This window comes from Perognathus longimembris, chromosome 3 (assembly GCF_023159225.1).
Source record: "Perognathus longimembris pacificus isolate PPM17 chromosome 3, ASM2315922v1, whole genome shotgun sequence".
Classification (NCBI taxonomy): Eukaryota; Metazoa; Chordata; class Mammalia; order Rodentia; family Heteromyidae; genus Perognathus; species Perognathus longimembris.
Genome location: NC_063163.1, coordinates 123047171 through 123066222, shown reverse-complemented (window position 1 = coordinate 123066222; position 19052 = coordinate 123047171). Strand labels below are relative to the sequence as shown.

The 19052-nt window shown below is 39.8% G+C and overlaps 1 protein-coding gene and 1 long non-coding RNA gene across 4 annotated transcripts in view; both read right to left on the bottom strand.

The window, feature by feature from the left end:
* Positions 1-2156: 2156 nt before the first annotated feature.
* On the bottom strand, positions 2157-6266 carry LOC125349704. Its single transcript, XR_007210561.1, has 2 exons — positions 4605-6266; positions 2157-4557 (listed from the first exon to the last, which is right to left on the bottom strand). It is a non-coding gene; the product is annotated as an uncharacterized LOC125349704 (long non-coding RNA).
* A 2586-nt stretch (positions 6267-8852) lies between these two features.
* The window catches only part of Sesn3 (sestrin 3), a 32023-nt gene continuing 21823 nt past the window's right edge, over positions 8853-19052 (bottom strand). For 2 of the 3 annotated variants that reach the window (XM_048344069.1, XM_048344070.1), the window contains exons 5-10: positions 18647-18883; positions 16636-16810; positions 14481-14599; positions 13571-13761; positions 12753-12897; positions 8853-10564 (exon numbers count right to left, since the gene is read on the bottom strand). In XM_048344069.1, the coding sequence (XP_048200026.1) occupies positions 10478-10564; positions 12753-12897; positions 13571-13761; positions 14481-14599; positions 16636-16810; positions 18647-18883 (954 nt within the window). In that variant the 3' untranslated portion in view covers positions 8853-10477. The remainder of the gene's footprint in view (positions 10565-12752; positions 12898-13570; positions 13762-14480; positions 14600-16635; positions 16811-18646; positions 18884-19052) is intronic. The other variant, XM_048344071.1, reaches the window with a different exon arrangement.

Sequence of the window (19052 nt, the reverse complement as noted above, 5' to 3'; positions counted from 1 at the left end):
GCCTGGTTTGTGTACCGGCTTGGCATTGACGGGCTGGGCGGCATGGAGGCACTTACTCAGTTTCTCTTTGTGTTTTGAATTCTGCAGTGGGGTTGATTTGAAAGCCTGTAAGGTTGCTATGAGAATGAACTATCAAGCCCAGGGCTTGGCACTGCCTTTATCACTGGCATTAAGGAGGTGTGGAGGAAGTGAGTAGGTGCATGAAAGAGAAAGCAACTTGCTGCCTAGATGAGGCAGGAGAAGTTTCAAAGAGGAGGTGACATGTGCCTCATGCCTTGAAGGATGTGTAGGAGTTGGATGAAGGTGCGTGTTGTGAGGGAACCCAGATGTGGGGTGTGTTGGCTGGAGGCAGAAAAAGGGTTAGGTTACACAGAAGGGCAAAGAAGTACAGCGTGGCTGTAGCCACGGACATGTGGTCAGCTTGGTCAGGGAAGGAGGGAATGTGCCAAGTCCAGGTGGACAAGGAGAGGCCTTGAGCTCAGAGGAATACTCACCAACTCCCCAGGTTCCGTGGTCACTTCTGTGATGAATAAGGAAGAGTGGAATGTTTGGGGTTCAACTATGCTTTGAAACAGGCCAAGTGTAAGATTACGGTCGAAGAGACATTTTCATAGCCTTTCTTCTCTACCCACAGTTAGCTCATGTGAAGAAGTTACTTGTATTACAAACTGTAACTTCATTTGAATTTGTGAATTTCCCTGCATGGTAGAAAGGGCCTAAACATTTAAAAAGTTTCTCCTGGATCTTCTTTAGTCATTCTTTTGGGATACATTTTTAGACTTATACTCACAAATACTAATTTTATGAGGTTATCAGCTCTTCACAGGGTTTTGTGAACACAAGGACAAGCACACACATTAATGTGGAACTCTGGCAGGTCCTGGCAGCTTCACACCTGTCATCCCAGCTTCTCAGGAGGCAGAGATCTGAGGATCTCCAGTCAAAGCCAGTGTGGACAGGGAAGTTCGTGAGACTCTTAGCTCCAATCAGCTTTCAGAAAACTGGCAGTGGTTTAAAGTGGTAGATAGAGTACTGGACTTGAGTGCAAAAGCTCAGAGACAGCGCCCAGACCTTGAGCCCCACAACCAAAAAATAAAATGATATAAAATCAAAACCCCCACAAAAACATGGACCTGTATCATACATTTAAAAATGGCCCTAAGTTGTCTATAAGTGCATAGGAAAGTAGTGTCACAGGGTGGCTTTTTTGTTTTTTGAAGCAGGGGAAACCTTGAAGGGTAGAGCTATTGGCTGAATTTGGTCCCAAGTGCCCTGCCCCAGAGTCTGCATAGTCATGGAAAAAGCATCTGGTTTGGCTAGCAAGCCTCTCACCCCAGCTGGACACATGGTGCAAAGGGCTTCTGCCTTTGGTATAAATTTTTATGTGGAGAGAATTGAAAAGCCAGGGCCTACTTTGGAAAGCCTTGTACCAAAGACTTAACATGTCTCTGATAGCTTTCTAGTTCTATTTTTTTTTTTTTTTTTTGCCGGTCCTGGGCCTTGGACTCAGGGCCTGAGCACTGTCCCTGGCTTCTTTTTGCTCAAGGCTAGCAGTCTGCCACTTGAGCCACAGCACCACTTCTGGCCTTTTCTGTATATGTGGTGCTGGGGAATCGAACCCAGGGCTTCATGTATACGAGGCGAGCACTCTTGCCACTAGGCCATATTCCTAGCCCTCTGACAGCTTCCTAAAAGCTATTTTTGCATTTCTAGTTGGGAAGTTTTACCATCATTTCACACTCACAAATAGGCTCCCTCCACCCCCCCAAATGTGGTATGAAAGTCCAAGTTCAGAGATTAAGTTATTACTTCCAAGGTCATAAGGCCACTAGAATGTGAAAAAGTCATGTTTCTGAATCTAGGCCTTGACTCTAGTATGTCTCTTTCCCCATCCTAATGACTACTTTGGTAATTTTAAAATTATTTTGCATCTTGTTGAGACCGTATTTAATAATTTACAAGGTAACAATGAAATACTTTGAATGACATACTATTGCAATATTCCTCTAACACAATGTTGAGTGAAAAGTGGGGTCAGGAAAAAATTAGGGGAAAATGACTTCTATAATCAGGATAAATGTTTCAATAATCAAGCAGAGACACACCTAGGTGAAAATACTTATAATAAAAATAAGTAAAGAAACAAAATGACTGTGCTCAGTTTTGTCAATTTTATTGAACCAATAAAATTTCTACTAATAACAATGAAATAATTTTCTGCAAGTATAAATGTGATACAGTTTAACAAAACCCCATTGTTCTGTACCTATAAATAGATTTTCAAAATATCATAAAAAGTGCAGTTATGAATTGTTAACATGTTAAGACACAGTTCTTTTATTTCAAATATGTTTGTCTTGATTCATTAATGGTTCCTTCTGCATCTGTTCTAATAATATTATCCATCCCTCCAAAGGAAAGAAAACACAACAACAAAAAGGACAGCAACAACAGGCATTAAAGCCCTGGACCACTACACATGAGCCAACCCAGTCTGTCAGCTTTAGTCAGAACTGTAAAACCAGCAACAAAAGAAAAATAAAACCTAGTTATGCATATACATCTCTCTTGTAGTCTCTTTAAGCACTGACTCTCATGAGGAGGGCATGAAGAGCTGGAAAGGCTGATAATTTGGTTACACTACTTCCACAGCAGAGTCTAGCCCATCACAACACTGAACGTAGCTTGCTTATTACTTTTGCTGTTTTCAGAATTGAAACTGTAAATAGAAATTTGCCATCTGACAATGAAACGTGTATGAATCCAAAATTGTATCACTGGTCAACCTGACAAAAAGCTTATTCTAATTTAAAACCTTACAGAGTAAGAAGAGACATCTTAAAGGTACTCCTAACCTTAGTCCAAAGTCATGTGCTTAGCGAAACAACAACAAAAAAATCCAAATTACAGTAACAAAGCACAGGACTGACTACAAAGGCAAAACATCACAGCTTCTGATTACACTGAATAGAAAGTACCAAGGAAGGCAAAGGTAATTCTATATTAATACTGATGAATTAAAGAGCTAGAATAGATGTTTCACAGCATGCTACATATATCGCTCACAACTTAAGATAAAATTATGTCTACCATTGAAAGTCACAAAGTTGGCAATCTGATTTCATGTGCAATTCAGCTACAAAGTCTTAATATATACATTCATTATGTAGCTGCCCTGCAAAATCAGGATTTAAAAAAAACACGTTTTCAAGTCCAAATCCTACAAGTTACAGGACACGCCAGGTTTGAAGGAGCTGGTCCAGGGGTGGAGGTCCTGTTCAGTTAGCACGGAAGACACCCGGGGGGCAAGGTCTGCTCCCACTGTCTATCTTATTTTGGGTTAAAAGAGTAAATATGAGGATCAAGAGAAAGGAAAATTTGTACTTTCTCCTCAGAGAAGACATGAATGCAAAGGAAATATATGCACTAGACGTACAATTTAGATAACTTTCTTAGGAAAATAAGGGTACCTTATTTAACTTGATTTTTATTTTAGAAAACCAGTGAAACTCAGAAAGGAAGAAAATACTGTTGATTTCAAAAGGGAAAATTTTTGGCCACCCAAGTGATACATTTTTTTCATCCTATTTCTTGCTCTTTTCTTTCTGGACTAGGGAAAGCCCGATAGAAATTTGTAAAGACTGATTAAGACTTAAGAAAGAGATGCACAATTAGTTTTATTATAGATCATAATATATATACTTAACTACTAATTGGGATCTGAGAACAGTATTTTGACACTAAAAAGTGGAGATCATTTCTCCTTACTATTCTTCCTATAGAAATTATATATTTATTTTTAAGAGATGAGTGGTGCAAGAAAATAGACTGTTTTAGAAAAAATGTATATACCAAAATTATATTCAGTATCTTTTGACTTACTAGTGTTTGAGGTTGTCTTATGGGTATTTGTTCTATAGGCTATTTTATCATATGCACTACATTTCAAAGAATTCCACAAGCATTCAAAGAACTACTCTCTTCTTTTTTCTCCCTGTACTTCTGATGACCAGGTCTGTATTTCATGGTGGCAAAGTCATTATTCGGTTACTAGAATCAACACTTAGGATGTATGATTTTACTTTATCTTTCAAAGTCTTACTTCTTAACTATGCCCTTGGCTCATTCTTTGGCCATTAAAAGCATGTGCTAGGCATTGTTAGACTGGGCCACTGGAGACTGAGATGGAAACATCAGTGACCACCAGAGATCATTGTGGTCTTTACTTTCAAGCAGGGTAGTTCATCCTCAGCTCAGCCAACCATGCATATTTGTACATGCTCCACACTGGAAATGGACAATACGGAGTGCAAAATGGCTGGAGGGGAAAACATGTTCATTTTCTTCCTCTGATGATGCTATGTGGGCACAGCTGACATGCAGCCAGGGAGGAGAGACTAAAGTCAATGTACTCCCTTTCTTCTCACAAGATACATTTTCTCTCAAAGAGAACAGGGTAGAAATGGTGGTCTAGAAGCTCAGTCTAACCAAGGAAGCCTGGTCAAACTGTATGTAACCCATTTCATGGTATTTTATCTACATCACAAGCCAAATGGGCTTTCAGGATCAGTATGACCATCTAAAACTTGCTTTATCATTATGACCTTCTGTGAGAAATGGGCTTCAAGGCCTAAACAATGCTTATTTAACAAGTGTCTGAAATGCTTCGCTCCACTGATGCCCAGAGATCCCCTGTCCCACAAACAGATTGAAGGTCAGTCTGGATTGCTGGAAATGTTCAATTTAACTTTGCATTCTAGCAACTCAGACTAACATCAGTATTCATTATCTTCTGTAGGCCAATCTAAGTTAGGATAGCAATTCAATCACTTTAAAATCTTGCTAAATGCTAAATTCTGCATGGAAGAAATAGCTCGATTTTTTTATTCATGTATAAAGACTCCTTCCTTGATACAGGGCAAAAATCTTTTATGATTTATTTAAAATATGTTAGTAGTATTGCTGAACTCGTGAACAGGTTGGATACTCTGAACTGCTAGGCTCTTTGGGGATGAGGTAGAGGAGAGGAAGATGCTTTGGCATCCAGGACAGGGTTAGGGGTAGAAACAGAATGAGATGGACAAGCTGTCATTGGAAGTGGCATAATATCTGGTGGGGAGTTGGGGCGAAGGTTGGGCAGAACAGAGAAGGGGGAGAGCAGCTTCAATGGCATGAGGCAGTTATGTTCTCAGTGAAGTGCTGGTGGCTCTCAGCAGGTGGTTGGTGGTGTTTAGTCTGGAGTGTGAAAGGCCTTCAGATCAAGCTAGGCTAAGGGAAGGGAGGAGGGTGTGCAGAGGCTGAGGCACTTGGAGGAGGAGGCAGGCAGGAAGGGATGGGCTGCAGTAGGAGCTGCACGTGGGGATTATTTCCTTTCTCTTAGGTGCGTGATGCTGAGAACAGCCAGTCTCAGCATCATGCCCCACATGTACTGAGAAAATGTTCTCTTCCTCACAGGCTCTGCCTTGACATACAGATCCACCCTACGTCGACTTCATATAGCTATGTTCCTTGTTGGTCTCATCTGAGCAGATACTGCTGACGGAGCAAAACTAGCATTGAGTAAGCTCCAAAAACAGTGAGTTTTATGTTCTGTGGACTAAGATAAATACATTCATGTTACAGTGTTGCTTTGAGAGAAGACTTGTTTGATTCTAAGTCTCCACCCAGATGGAGCAGGGAAGCACAGTTTAGGATGTCGGGGACTAGCATGGGTTCCAATGAGGCGCTAGATGCATTTTTGTTTGCTGTTGGATTGTACTACTAAGACAGTGTAGCACAGTATTTACAAGCTGTCACTGTGGCTCACTTTTTACTCCATGTAAGACCATCTTTTTATGTAAGACAAAAAGTATTAGATAAAAAAAAGAGTGTATGATCTTGCTTTGGGACTGTCATTAAAACACCGCATCTCATGAAACACTGGCGTGTGTTCTTCCTCCCATGAGTTTGTACGAATCTCACCCTTATGTGGGCACACACTCTTTAGTTCACCACTAAACATGGTGAACTATTGTTAAGTATAACTCTTTAATCATTTGCTGAGAATATTACTTTGCTACAGCATAAAAAAGCTGAGATTTCACATTAAAACGTCATTTAAGGAGAAAAGGAAAAAGTTGTTCTAGAATAGTGTTAGTTAAGACTTTAGAAATACTAAGAAACCTTTAGGAGACATTATAACACAAAATAGGGTCTCTGGTTGAAATCTAATATGATCTTTATAGATACTTCATGTTGAGTTTTCTGTTTTAAGAATAGCCCTGTGTTGGGCTGGGGATATGGCCTAGTGGCAAGAGTGCTTGCCTCTTATACATGAAGCCCTGGGTTTGATTCCCCAGCACCACATATACAGAAAAAAGCCAGAAGTGGTGCTGTGGCTCAGGTGGCAGAGTGCTAGCCTTGAACAAAAAGAAGCCAGGGACAGTGCTCAGGCCCTGAGTCCAAGGCCCAGGACTGCTAAAAAAAAAAAAAAAAAAAAAAAAAGAATAGTCCTTGTTGCTCTGCCATTATTTAGGCTTAAAACCATAATCAAGGGCCAAGACCATACACCATATTCCTAGGTGAGCCATCTTTTTACTTAAAGAATACCCAAGATTCTCCCTCAGATGCACACTATGCATCCAGTTCAAGAAGGTAAAATGGTCCCTCTCAGAGCCTCCTTTCTGTGAGCACAAGTCTGACTGAAGAAGTCGGGCCTCCCAAGGAGGCTGAGGGGAACACGGTGGGACCTGCGGGTCTGATCCTGAGGAAGCAGGAGGTACACGGGGATCGGAGGGCACAGGGTGGGACCTGAAGGGCTGATCCCGAGCAGGCTGGGGGCCTAGGGGGACCGGAGGGTAGAGCATGGGATCTGAGGGCCCAGTCCTGAGGGGAGTCAGGTGGATTAAAGAACAGATTTACTTTCACATGGGCGGGCATTTCCATATTGATCTCTGTCTTACTTTAATTTTGAGACAGGGTCTGACTATAGCCCAGTTGAACTTCTGACCCTCCTGCCTTAGCCTTCCAAGTGCCCTCACCATGCGTGGCTTCCTCCATATTTCTTAAGATGATCTAAGAAACACAGAATGTCCACAGAAGCTGGTCAACTTTGAATTTCCAAACAGACATTATTCCAACACATCCATATAGATATAGATATTAGTGGACTACTGGATGAAGTTTAGCACAAGGCAAGGAATTATTCACATTCAATGCACTTTTTTCACACCTGTTTGCACATTTAAGTTTGGCACAATGAGCCTTGGGTAGAGACTGGTTATCACATAATCATATCGTTATATCAATTGAATCAGATAGATATTTTTTAAAATATCATCTTTTAATATAAAAAACTATGCTATAAATTACTACATAGTAAATTCAATACTCTGAAAAATACCACCCTGGAAAACCGCATGGGAATTTCAAGTTTGCACTGGATAAAGAGTTTAAACAGCAAACTCAAGATAAAGTAATGGGTGGCTGGCTGTACATGCTGAACCCCAGCACATTCAGAACTCCATCTTTCTGGGCTGGATCACGGAGGTTCATAGATCCATTGCTTTATTATTATTTACAGTTCCAATTCAACCTATTTACCGATTACTGATGAGACAGATCAATGTTGAGCTAAAAAGAAACTTTGCTAGGCAAGAGATCTATTAAAGGCACTGATATCTTCAAAATCCAAACCTTACTTATACTTCTGGGGGGAAAATATAAAATATAAAACAAATGGCCATTTCAGTTACTTAAACCTTGGTGTTCTGTAACCTTAATAAACCTGTTACTTAAACTTGTTCTGTTTCTTAAACCTTGGTGCTCCTATTTAATACACAAAACTGACTTTTCACCATCATACTCACCTGCATAAAAGTATAGGGCTGCTGAAAAGAGTCTAATTTGAAAAAGTAAGAATTGTTCATGCCTGTAGTCCTTGCTACTCAGGAGGCCAAGATCTGAGGATTGTGGTTCAAAGCCAGTCCAGCAGAAAAGTCCCTTCGAGACTCTTCTTTTTGGTACTGGGGATTGAACCCAGGACCCGGTGAAACCCTTACCTCGAATTAACGCCTCAAAAACTGGAAGTGGCTCTGTGGCTCAAAGTGGTAGAGCACTAGTTTGAGCACAAAGAGCCTCAGGGACAGCAACCAGGCCCTGAGTTCAAGGTCCGCAATCAACAACAACAACAAAAAAGTAAGAATAAACGATGTCCTAAACCCTTCAAAGTTTTAAAGTTCACAAAGTAAAATAGGGGTTTACTCTGCCATGTATTACCTCCTCCTAAATATTTTCCTTGTAGTCACTAGATATCAATGTGACAGTAAATCAACACTGCAGATGCAATGCAGAGAACAGAAGAGACCTGGAATAAACTCTTTTAAATAAAACACCTTGTCTTCTAAAATATTAGTGCTTCTTTTTTTCTCACATGGAGGATTCCAAGTAAGAACTACCTATGTTAATAGCTTTATTGTAATCTTTGTTGTTCTACCTGGAACAACATCTATGGGAAAGGAACCTAACGTACTGTACTAAAAAAAGGGTGAGAAGTGAAAGGGGAAGATGATTTAGCAAAGCAGCATGAGAAAAGGAATATTTTTTTTGTAAGAGAAAAGGCATGTCCTATGTAACAACTAAGTACATCTAAAATAAAATCTTTGGGGCTGGGGATATGGCCTAGTGGCGAGAGAGCTTGCCTCATATACATGAGGCCCTGGGTTCGATTCCCCAGCACCACATATACAGAAAACGGCCAGAAGTGGCTCTGTGGCTCAAGTGGCAGAGTGCTAGCCTTGAGCAAAAAGGAAGCCAGGGACAGTGCTCAGGCCCTGAGTCCAAGAACCAGGACTGGCCAAAAAAAAAAGTAAAATAAAATCTTTGTGGGAACTGTAATGGAAAAGTTTAACTGTATCATTTATTATGAAGATTAGATATGTTTCTTGAAAATTAGCATGTGTATAAAATTCACGTTAACCTGAATTAAGCAAAAAGTGTTGAAGCAGCGCAGTTGTGTCCTACTGGTAGCTGTAATGCTTCTTCAGGCACTTTGCTAGTTCATCAACATGACACCAATTAAAGCTACAAACACAGAACATTGTGCTTTCTCAAGCTCATCTAACCAAGCAACATAAAGCAATGCAAAAATGTGACTTTGGCTGCTTATTCCTCTCCTATGACTTGATATAATTTGTCAAAGAGATTTTTCTGCGGGAAAGGAATGCTTTGGCATTATGCAAAGAACATTGTTTAACCCAAGTAAGGTAAAACTGAAAAAGCCTAGTTAATAAAGAAATTTGAATAAATTGGAGCAAGATTTCTTTATGGCTCTGTTTAAAAGGACACTTGTCAGTAACATGGGGAAAGGTATAGTTGAGCATTCTATGGACACATTGCACTGTTTTGGTTGTTGTTCAATCACATTAATGCAGAGAAACACAATAATTTTACTTTTGAATAAACTATTCAACCTATTATAAGAAAAGCATGGAAAATAACTTCCAAAAACCTAACAGGGGAAAATATAGGTCTATTAACCTTCCTTATCTTACCACAATATAGAAAAAACTATGAGGAAAAATGTGCAAAGAAAATTTTTGGTCAGTCTTGTGGATATAAGTGCCAAGTAGCACTCTGGGTACCAATGATTTAAGGTGACCGAAGATTATTGTCTATGACAGAGAGGATTGGGCACAATTCCACTTTTCATATACACATCTGATATGAAACGTTGAAATTTTTGTTTTAGAGGAGGAAGAAAATAGCTGAATTTGGCATTTCAGTAGCATGCTACAGAATTCATGATTAATTTTCACATTAAAGTATGGACAATGGCTGAATCACAACTCATGTTATCACCGTAGTACTAAAAAGAAAAGAAAAGAAAAATGAACCCCCAGACCCTAAACAGACATTTAATTAAAAGACAAACAAATAGACAAACAAACCCAAACAGTGCCTGACAAATCATCTCCTGTGTCCAATGAGCAGCTGGGCTTGACAGTGCCCATTTTTCTCCACTAGATTTAGGACACAACATGAAAATTTTAGAATGGCCAGAGAAAGTATTTTCTCTGCTAAATTCCAGTATCTGAAAACAAATGCTTGTGTAGATTGTAAGCGCTTTTCTCTATTTTTTTTAACAAAAACGGTTTAAAAATACATACACACAAATCTCAAAGCACTGAAGTTAAAGATTATTAAACCAAGTTCATGATTGATGATCAGATCCCAAATCCAACTATAAGCAATGCAGAGTAGTGCTCCTCATTATTATTTTTGCAATTGTTAGTAAAGTTAAGTATCAAGGAAACATATCATTGCACATTACAGCCATAACAGAACAAAACAAAACCAAAACAGTAACCACCAAAACACAGCTAATTTTGACACTAGAGAACTAGTTTTTCTATGCAGTATCATAAACAACTTCGGATGTAACTTAAGTCTTATGTGAAAAGGTTTTTACACACAGGCGACCTTCTCCCTGGGTTGTGCTTCAGGTCAAATGCCGAGTTATGGCACGAAGAGCATAAAGAAGCTCAGCTTGCATCCGTGCTTCCATCAAAAGCAGGTTTACGTGAACCTAGAAATGAAGATATTATAGGACCCATCAGGACCTTACTAAGAACAGTGGATATGCCTTCAGAGTTTTTATAGAAATGCTCAGTGTTTCTTTTTAATGTGTACATAGGCAAGACACAAACACACAGACCTGCCCTTATTTATGCATGTACATGATGTAACATTCAAATATGCATTTGTAACAATGGCACTGCAAGCAGTAACAATAACATGTCTATAAAATTCTAAAAACTTGATGGATTCTATTCTATTAACCTTTTAGATTATAAAACTAGCTTTTACAAATTATAATTTCCCACAAGTTATACTTCTTTCTGGGTATAATATTTTAAAAGTTTGTCTTAACATTTACTTGAGAGGTAAAAAAGTGAAAATCTGGGGCTGGGGATATGGCCTAGTGGCAAGAGTGCCTGCCTCATATACATGAGGCCCTGGGTTCGATTCCCCAGCACCACATATACAGAAAATGGCCAGAAGTGGCGCTGTGGCTCAAGTGGCAGAGTGCTAACCTTGAGCAAAAGGAAGCCAGGGACAGTGCTCAGGCCCAGAGTCCAAGGCCCAGGACTGGCCAAAAAAAAAAAAAGTGAAAATCTGATGGCTAATGCAGTTTCAATTAGTGTCTGCTATTCATTAGCTAGATATCCTTTTCTGTTTTGTTTTGGTGTTTTTATTGCCAGTGCTGGGGCTTGGGACTCTGGGCCTGAGCACTATCCCTGGCTTCTTGTTGCTCAAGGCTAGCACTCTACCCCTTGAGCCACAGGGCCCCTGCTGGCTTTTCCTATCTATGTGGTGCTGAGGAATCGAACCCAGGGCTTCATGTCTACGAGACAAGCATTCTACCACTAGGTCATATTCCCAGCCCTAGACCTCCTTTTCTTACAGCTTTTTTGTACTTGTAGAAAAACTGTGAACACTTTTTATGGAAATACTTCTCAGATGACAAGTTAAAATGAACACCCACAAGTTCTGTAATTTTAATACAAAGAAATGTTATGGTATTAAGGTATTTTGATGCCTTTCTATCACCTGTGTATTTTGTTGGATATATTCTCCTGATGAGTAATGACAGTTTCTAGATACAGGATGGAAAAGGGGAGGGACTTTATCATGAACATGGAAACAAGGTACACAGATGCATCAAGAGGCCACCCTGAGCACGAGGCGGGCTGCCGCCTGGAGTGTGGCTGGTTCCAGGACTTGCTGGACCCTGAAGTCACAGAGTTCTTTGCCAAGGTCAGGCAGTTAATTTGGAAGCTGATACAAAGGAGATTGTTGGACATGGTGGGCTTACAGCCAGGTCTCATACTTTATCTTGGTAAAGATCTGTAACATTTATTAGGTATTAACTAATGAGTCATATATTTCATCCAAAGGGATAGTCTTTTTTTTTTTTTTTAACAGAAATCAGACTTTACTATGGGGAAATCGTCTTGTCCCATACTGATGAAAAAACAGCTTTGGGGATCAAGTTGGTTCCTCTTCCTCCTCCTTATTATTCTCCTCTGCAGAGCAGCCCAGTAAAGGATGTGATGAGGCCAGCAAGGGTGTGTGTGTGGAAACAAGGCCTGCAGCGGGGGGGTGGGGTCGGGGTGGGGACCACCCCCCCCAGAGCCTGGGGGGTCATGAGGCCATCACTGCTGTTCTGCTGGCTGTCCCCTTCAGGAACACATCCAAAGGGATGTTCTTATGTGATAACGTATGCACTGTAAATTACTAAGTTACTGTGAGAAATTGTTGTTCTAAAAGGTTAGCTACGATAGCTAGCTAGAGTTAAAGCCTCTCTATAGGTATGCCTTCTTGGTCAAGACTCAATTATACCTAACCCAACCTCATAGTAAGTTTGGTTCTTATTAATAGAATGATAAGTTTCTCACTGTACTTTACTTTTCTCCAAAAATTTTATTAGCATAAATTAACTATATAAAGGAGCCAAATGTACTTTAAAGATACTACTATCTTTTAAAGGCTAGTGATAAGATTTACTTTATACCCTACATTGGAGAAATACATAAATGAATTTAGTTCGTGGTTACTAGACTCAAAAGCACTAAAAAACACACTAGTTAAAATGGTATCATTTCAGTTTCAATGCATTAATTTATTAATATTGCCCCATGCCATTCTTCATAACTACTACTGCTGTACTGAATACCTGTGTATGTTATAATGCTCAGTTATGAAACCTTTACCTTCTCAGAGTGTTTGAACTGCCGCCAGTAGCTGTCATACATGCGCTTTGTAGTTCTCTCAGGATAGCAGGCCACCGTCTTAATGTAAACCTTAAGGCTTCGTTCCAGTAATTGGTTAACTTCTCCATAATCATAGTCATCATACCTGCAAGCAACAGGACAAAAGCATTTTCATGAAAAAAGAGTAATTTCTAAGCTGTACCAACAGATATCTATTGTCTACTAACTACATACCAAAAGTTCATTAATTAACTCATCTAACGAGTATCTATTGAGTGTCCATTATATACCTCACGCCCTTCTAGGTACTGGGGATACAGTGAACAGAAGAAAAATACTAACTCATGGAATTTAAATTCTATTAGAGTATAAAGAGAAAAACTGAAAGAAAAATATCTAGTATGCAGATAATGATGAGCGCTATGCAGAGAAACTGGATCTGGGTGTGGGAGGAGAGGTGCTATGATTTCAAATGTTTAGTTTTTGCCAGTACTGGGGTTTGGACTCAGGGCTTCACACTTGCTCGGCTCGCTTGTTCAACTGGAGTTTTACCATGAGTCATGCCTCTAGCCTGATTTTCGCTGGTTATTTTGCAGATGGACTCATGAGCTTTTTTTTGCTTCCGCTGGCTTCAAAGTACAATCCACTGAATCTGACTCCCGAGTAGCTAGGATTACAGGCATGAGCTATTGGTGTTGGCTTAGAATTGACATTTACAGTCAGGAGTCCACAAGACCCACTCCTAACTGAGCTATGACAGATGACAGTCAGGACAGCCATCTAAGCAGTGTGTACAGTTGTGTGCACATGGAATGTACCTGATTCCAAACATACAGTGCACGTAGTTAAACAAGGCCCTGCGTAGGGTGGTGGTGTCCACACCCTCACGTGTGGCCATGGTGTTGTAGGTGAGGCTGTAGACCATGCGGAACTTCTCATCCAGCAGGTGCCCGATGTCAGAGTAGAGCCTGTTCACCAGAGAGAACCCATGGTTCTCCCAAGTATAGTCCTGTGGGAAAAAGGTCTCTGATTATTAAAGGCTATTCTCCGTCTGAAGTCTGTGTGCATCAATGATTTAGCTCCCGGTTTACAGCCACTGGACTGCAGTGGAGGGTTCTCCCTGGCAAGCCTGGGTGGGGGTCAGTGACGGCCCCTGCCTCCCCCAGTGTCAGGGATGTGCATGCTCCATCCTCACCAGAAGGGACCCAGTAGGTCTTGGAATCGTCCTATGTGACCAGACACGGCCACCACGACAGTGACTAAGTGCCATGGGCCTGAAGGACTGGTGAGTTCACACGCAGGCCCTCTGAGAAGCCCAGCATGTGCGGCTGCATTATCTAGCAGCTGGAAGGCAGTTCTTGAGCCATAAGCCCTGCCAGTTGTATGTGATCTTATCACGAAACATCTTTTTAGTATAAACATGACAATATCACCTCTCTGCTCTCCAAATAATGTACCAACACTACGTACAGCTATAATGTAAAACTGCGAACAACTAAGTGATGCGCTGAGCTTGCTGATGCCTTCTTGGGAAGGGGGAAGGGTGCTGCAAGAAGTATCCAACCACCAGGACCTATTAGGTTAGACTAGGGTGAAAACAATGTTGAATAAAATGATTTGCGGATGCTATTAAAATGCCCTAACAATTCCAGTTTATTGACACCTCAACACTGAATGGGTAAAAATAACAGCACCCTACTGCCTCTCTGGGTCGAAGACATCATGTACCTGAGCTCGGAATGTTGGCAAATGTTCTTCTCCTCGTCTGGCAAAATCTTCGTACCCAAAACCAGGGTCTTCAACATATCGAGAAACATCAGCTGTTACAGTCATGTCATCTCCAAAATCTAAGGAAATGAATGAACACCTGAGTCTTAAGGATAGACAGTTAAAATAATAAATAAAATTGAACTCAGTTGTCCCCCTTTTCCATGGATTTCTGGAGTGACTATATTAATTATATAAATTCATATAAAATATTTACTTGTAAAATTTTGAGTATAATTTTATTTGGGGGATGCTGGGAATTAACATTTAATTTTATCTGTCCAGGCAAAAAAATGAATAAGTTGAAATATCTAAAAAAATAGCACCAAGGATTAATACACTAATTTTACCCATTAAAAACTGAAGACAGCACACTACTGAATACAAAGCTTGGACAACTTTGGAGACTGAGTGGGGTGTGGGGCAAGATTCAGGAGCAGAGGAGAAAGATGGCTATGAGTGTGTGTCAGACTGCTGGGGTTACATGATGTCTCATCTGGACTTGCTGCAGTGAAAGTCAGTTCACCGCAGTTCCCTTGTAGCTTGCAGCGGTGCGCTCGGGGAAGGCTGGGCAGGAAGTCCTGGGGGAGGGCTCCTGCACTGCCCTTCTCCTTGTTCACTTGGGTGGTAGTTAAACAGGACTATTCTGTGTGAGGCCATTCAGAGCTTCACACCCAAGTTACAAGCACTCTTCTGTGCACATGATAGAGTTTAAACCTTTCAGAATTACTATCTGGAGGACCAATTAGTCAGTCTCAAACCTTCTGAGAGCTGTTGTCAATGCCACTTGGAACAGTCACAAGAAAGTGACAGTCAAATAATTCTCAGCATTTGAGACTGACTAATCTACCCTCAAGACAGCAATTTCTATTTTTAAAAACAATCACTAGGTAGATGAATGATGTGAAAGGCTTAAACTCTGTCTTGAGTTTAAGCTATTTTAGTAAGACTTACTATGTGGTGTTCCATACCCTTTATAGCCATAACTGAAAAATTTCCTTACTATTTCAGACTCTCAGAGTATTAGAAAGAGCCCATTTTTAAGGCAGGGGCAAAGGATGGTAGCTTTTAATATACAATAAATTTGTCTGAATTAAATCTTTTTTTTTCAAATTTTTATTATCCAACTTGTCTGAATTAAATCTAAGAAAATGTCCTAACATATTTTTTCACAAAACCCTACAGTAATGCAAACATAAGGATAATGTTACTATTAATCTAGAAAAAGTTATATAAAAATAACCTTCCTCCACATGCCAACCTTCCAAAATAGCAATAACTGACCTACTGAAAAAAGATTTTACTTATCATTTTTAAATCACAAATCAGAATAAATATTTCTATCTAACTTCATAAAAATTACTCCCTTTCAAATAACATCAAGCCTAGAAATCTGTCTCAGATCTACAATAAAGTAGACCTTACAAAGCCTGACACTAAGAACAGGGAGGGTCTATGCAGGGGGTCCTGCAAGGCCACACTGTGGCTGACAGTCCTCCTGGCAACATTGTAGCCAGTCATACAGCCAGTGCATCAGGCATGCTGGCATGCCCATAAAAACACAGCACTGATGGTTATATAATACTGATAGTTATGTACATATAGTAACACTTAACAGTTACAATACTTACAGTTACGCACATAGAGAATACTTGGTGATAAAACAACTATGTTACTTGTTTATGTTCTTACTATACTAAACTTTTCCATTGTTACTTGTATTGAGTGTATTGTTACTTGCATTGTTACATTTATTCAGTGCACTACTTTAAAAGGTGTAACACATATGCTTTTTAAGTTGGCAGCAGATTTGTACACAGCCTGTTTATTGTCACTCTTCTTTTTGCATCAGAAGCCCATCAAGCAACTGAACTATGGCATCTAGATTTGTGTATAATCAGCAGCCATCTCACACAATTGATTCATCCGCATGTAGCCCTTGCTGTTGAGGGTGCGTTCAAGGACACCTAAGAGAGAGAGCAGTACCATGGGACAAGGGAGAGGCATGAGTAAAAGCAAGGACAGCAGCTGAAGGGTTTTCACAAATCCACTTGGAAGACACTAAAGGCAACTGTGTCGGTCATCTGCAAACAACAAGAAAGAAAAATAAAAGTACCTGAATGAGGAAACGAGTGAAAAGTATCTCCAGACACCACAAAAATACTTTCTTTCTTTTCCTTCTCAAAACGCGTGGTCATTTCTTCCTGAGAAGCCTCCTCATCTCCCCTTTCTTCTTGAAGCCTTTTCATCCTTTCCATTAAAGCTTCTAGCTCACTTAGAGAATCCACAATCTGGAACCAAATAAGATAATGCTGGTGCTATTAGTATTACAATGTGTTCCATGTTTCAATGCCATCATGTGCAGCAGCATAGGCACAGTTATTAAGGTTGTGGGGAAATCAATGGCCCATTATACACAATTATAATCAGGAGGGATTTTTTTTTTTTTGGCCAGTCCTGGGGCTTGAACTCAGGGCCTGAGCACTGTCCCTGGCTTCTTTTTGCTCAAGGCTAGCACTCTGCCACTTTAGCCACAGTGCCACTTCTGGCCGTTTTCTGTATATGTGGTGCTGGGGAATGGAACCCAGGGCCTCATGTATACGAGGCAGGCACTCTTGCCACTAGGCCATACCCCCAGCCCCAGGAGGGATATTTTTTAGAATGTGTCTGGGATACACAAATATCCAGACAGAAAACAGGTGACTGCTAGGGACTGGGGTGAAAAGGTGAGGTGGCGGGGGGCTCTCTCTGTGCTCAAGGCTAGCATTCTACCAATTGAGCCACAGTGTTACTTACAGCTTTTTCTGTGTATGTGATACTGAGGAATCAAACCCAGGGTTCTATGAATGCTAGGCAAGCACTCTGCCACTAAGCCACATTGCCAGGCCTGGAACACCCTTTTAACCCAACGACACATCCAAATGTACTATGGCCATCAAACTAAGAACTGTCGGGCTGTATGCTTTCATTGGTTGATATGTGAATTAAAGGGAGACTTTTAAACACTTTATTAGTGTACAAAATAATCGTGTACACTATGGCATTTTCATACATGAATGTTTGGTCATATTTAACTCCAAGTTCCCTCTTTTTCCCTCCTCCTCTACAGATCCCTTTCCAATTACCAAACAGTGACCCTTGAACTTTCATTTAACTAAAAAACAAATTGTGATTTTCACATATGAGAGAAAAGGTATTGTCTTTCTGAATCTGGCCTTCTTTCTCAATTGACAATTTTTGTTTAAGTTCCTAAGTGAGTTTTTTACTATCTCCAAAGTCTACAACAGATTCAAACATTTTTATAAGCATGATGATTATGCTTCATTTATAAATACAAAAATGTTCTAGATGTATATATATATTTTTTTATAAACTTAAATCTAAAATTCTAATATTTAGGAAAAAGACAACTTCAAATTTTTTATTTCTATTTTCTGCCTTATAAGATATATTTTCTAATACATCTGGGATATACTTTAAAAGCATCTAGGGTTCATTATGAACAATTATGTAGTAATAATTGTTGAAGACAGACTGACACTAAATTCATTACTTTTATTTTTTTTTGCTCTGTATAGAGAAACTTGGGGTACAAAGTAAAAACAACCAAAAACCTGGAAAATAGATATACTTTTTCATTATTTTGTTCCAGTATGTTACAGGCACAGATATACTGATTGAAGATTTGCTTTGTAAAGTGTAAAAAATCTAAATTTAAGATGTTATAATCCCTAGACTATAATATTTACCTTATATGATTTGTAACAATATGGTTTGCTTTTTAAACACCTCTACGAGACAAGTTGGAACTTGAGGAACTAGTTAAAATTTAAATCAATTCTTAAAATTATCTTTCAGAAGTTACACAAAGAGGTTTCAGTTCAACGTGTCTGGATACAATGGGCGCTGATCAATGATGTTGCCCTGGCATTGCACTTGCCATCTCTCCCAACCACACTGTCCCCTCCAGCTACCCGCTCCAGCTTCACATCTAGTCAAAATTGTGTAACAGGAAAAACTATACTATATTTCAAGTGAATAGTCACAAAGTGAATTCACTCTAGATATTTTTAACAATAAAAAGTTTAAGACAAAATTGGTAAAGAAAAATAGCTAAGGACACAAACCCCGAAATTGCTGCCGGTCAGGGATGCATTTTCTATGTTGTTTTCATTAGCCAGATCACAGACACAGAAACTGTTCACAGAAATCAGCCGGAGCCCGTGGGAGATGTCCGGGTCTCTCTCTGGGTTGATGCCACTGCCAAACACAAAGCTCGCTAACGCATGGTAATGGGCCAGGAGGACCACAGCATGTACCAGTTCAGGGAGGGACCAATTATTTTCTCCAGTTTTGACAAGTTTCTGAAATGACAACCAAGGTCTAAGTAAATACGAAAACCACAGACTGCTACAAAGCAATCTTAAAAAATACAGGCAATTTAATTTTATAACTTATGGTAATAAAACTCTTTTACAAAATGTTTCACATATTAAAGGTATGGCTTTGGTTAAACAATGTTACAGTAAAATT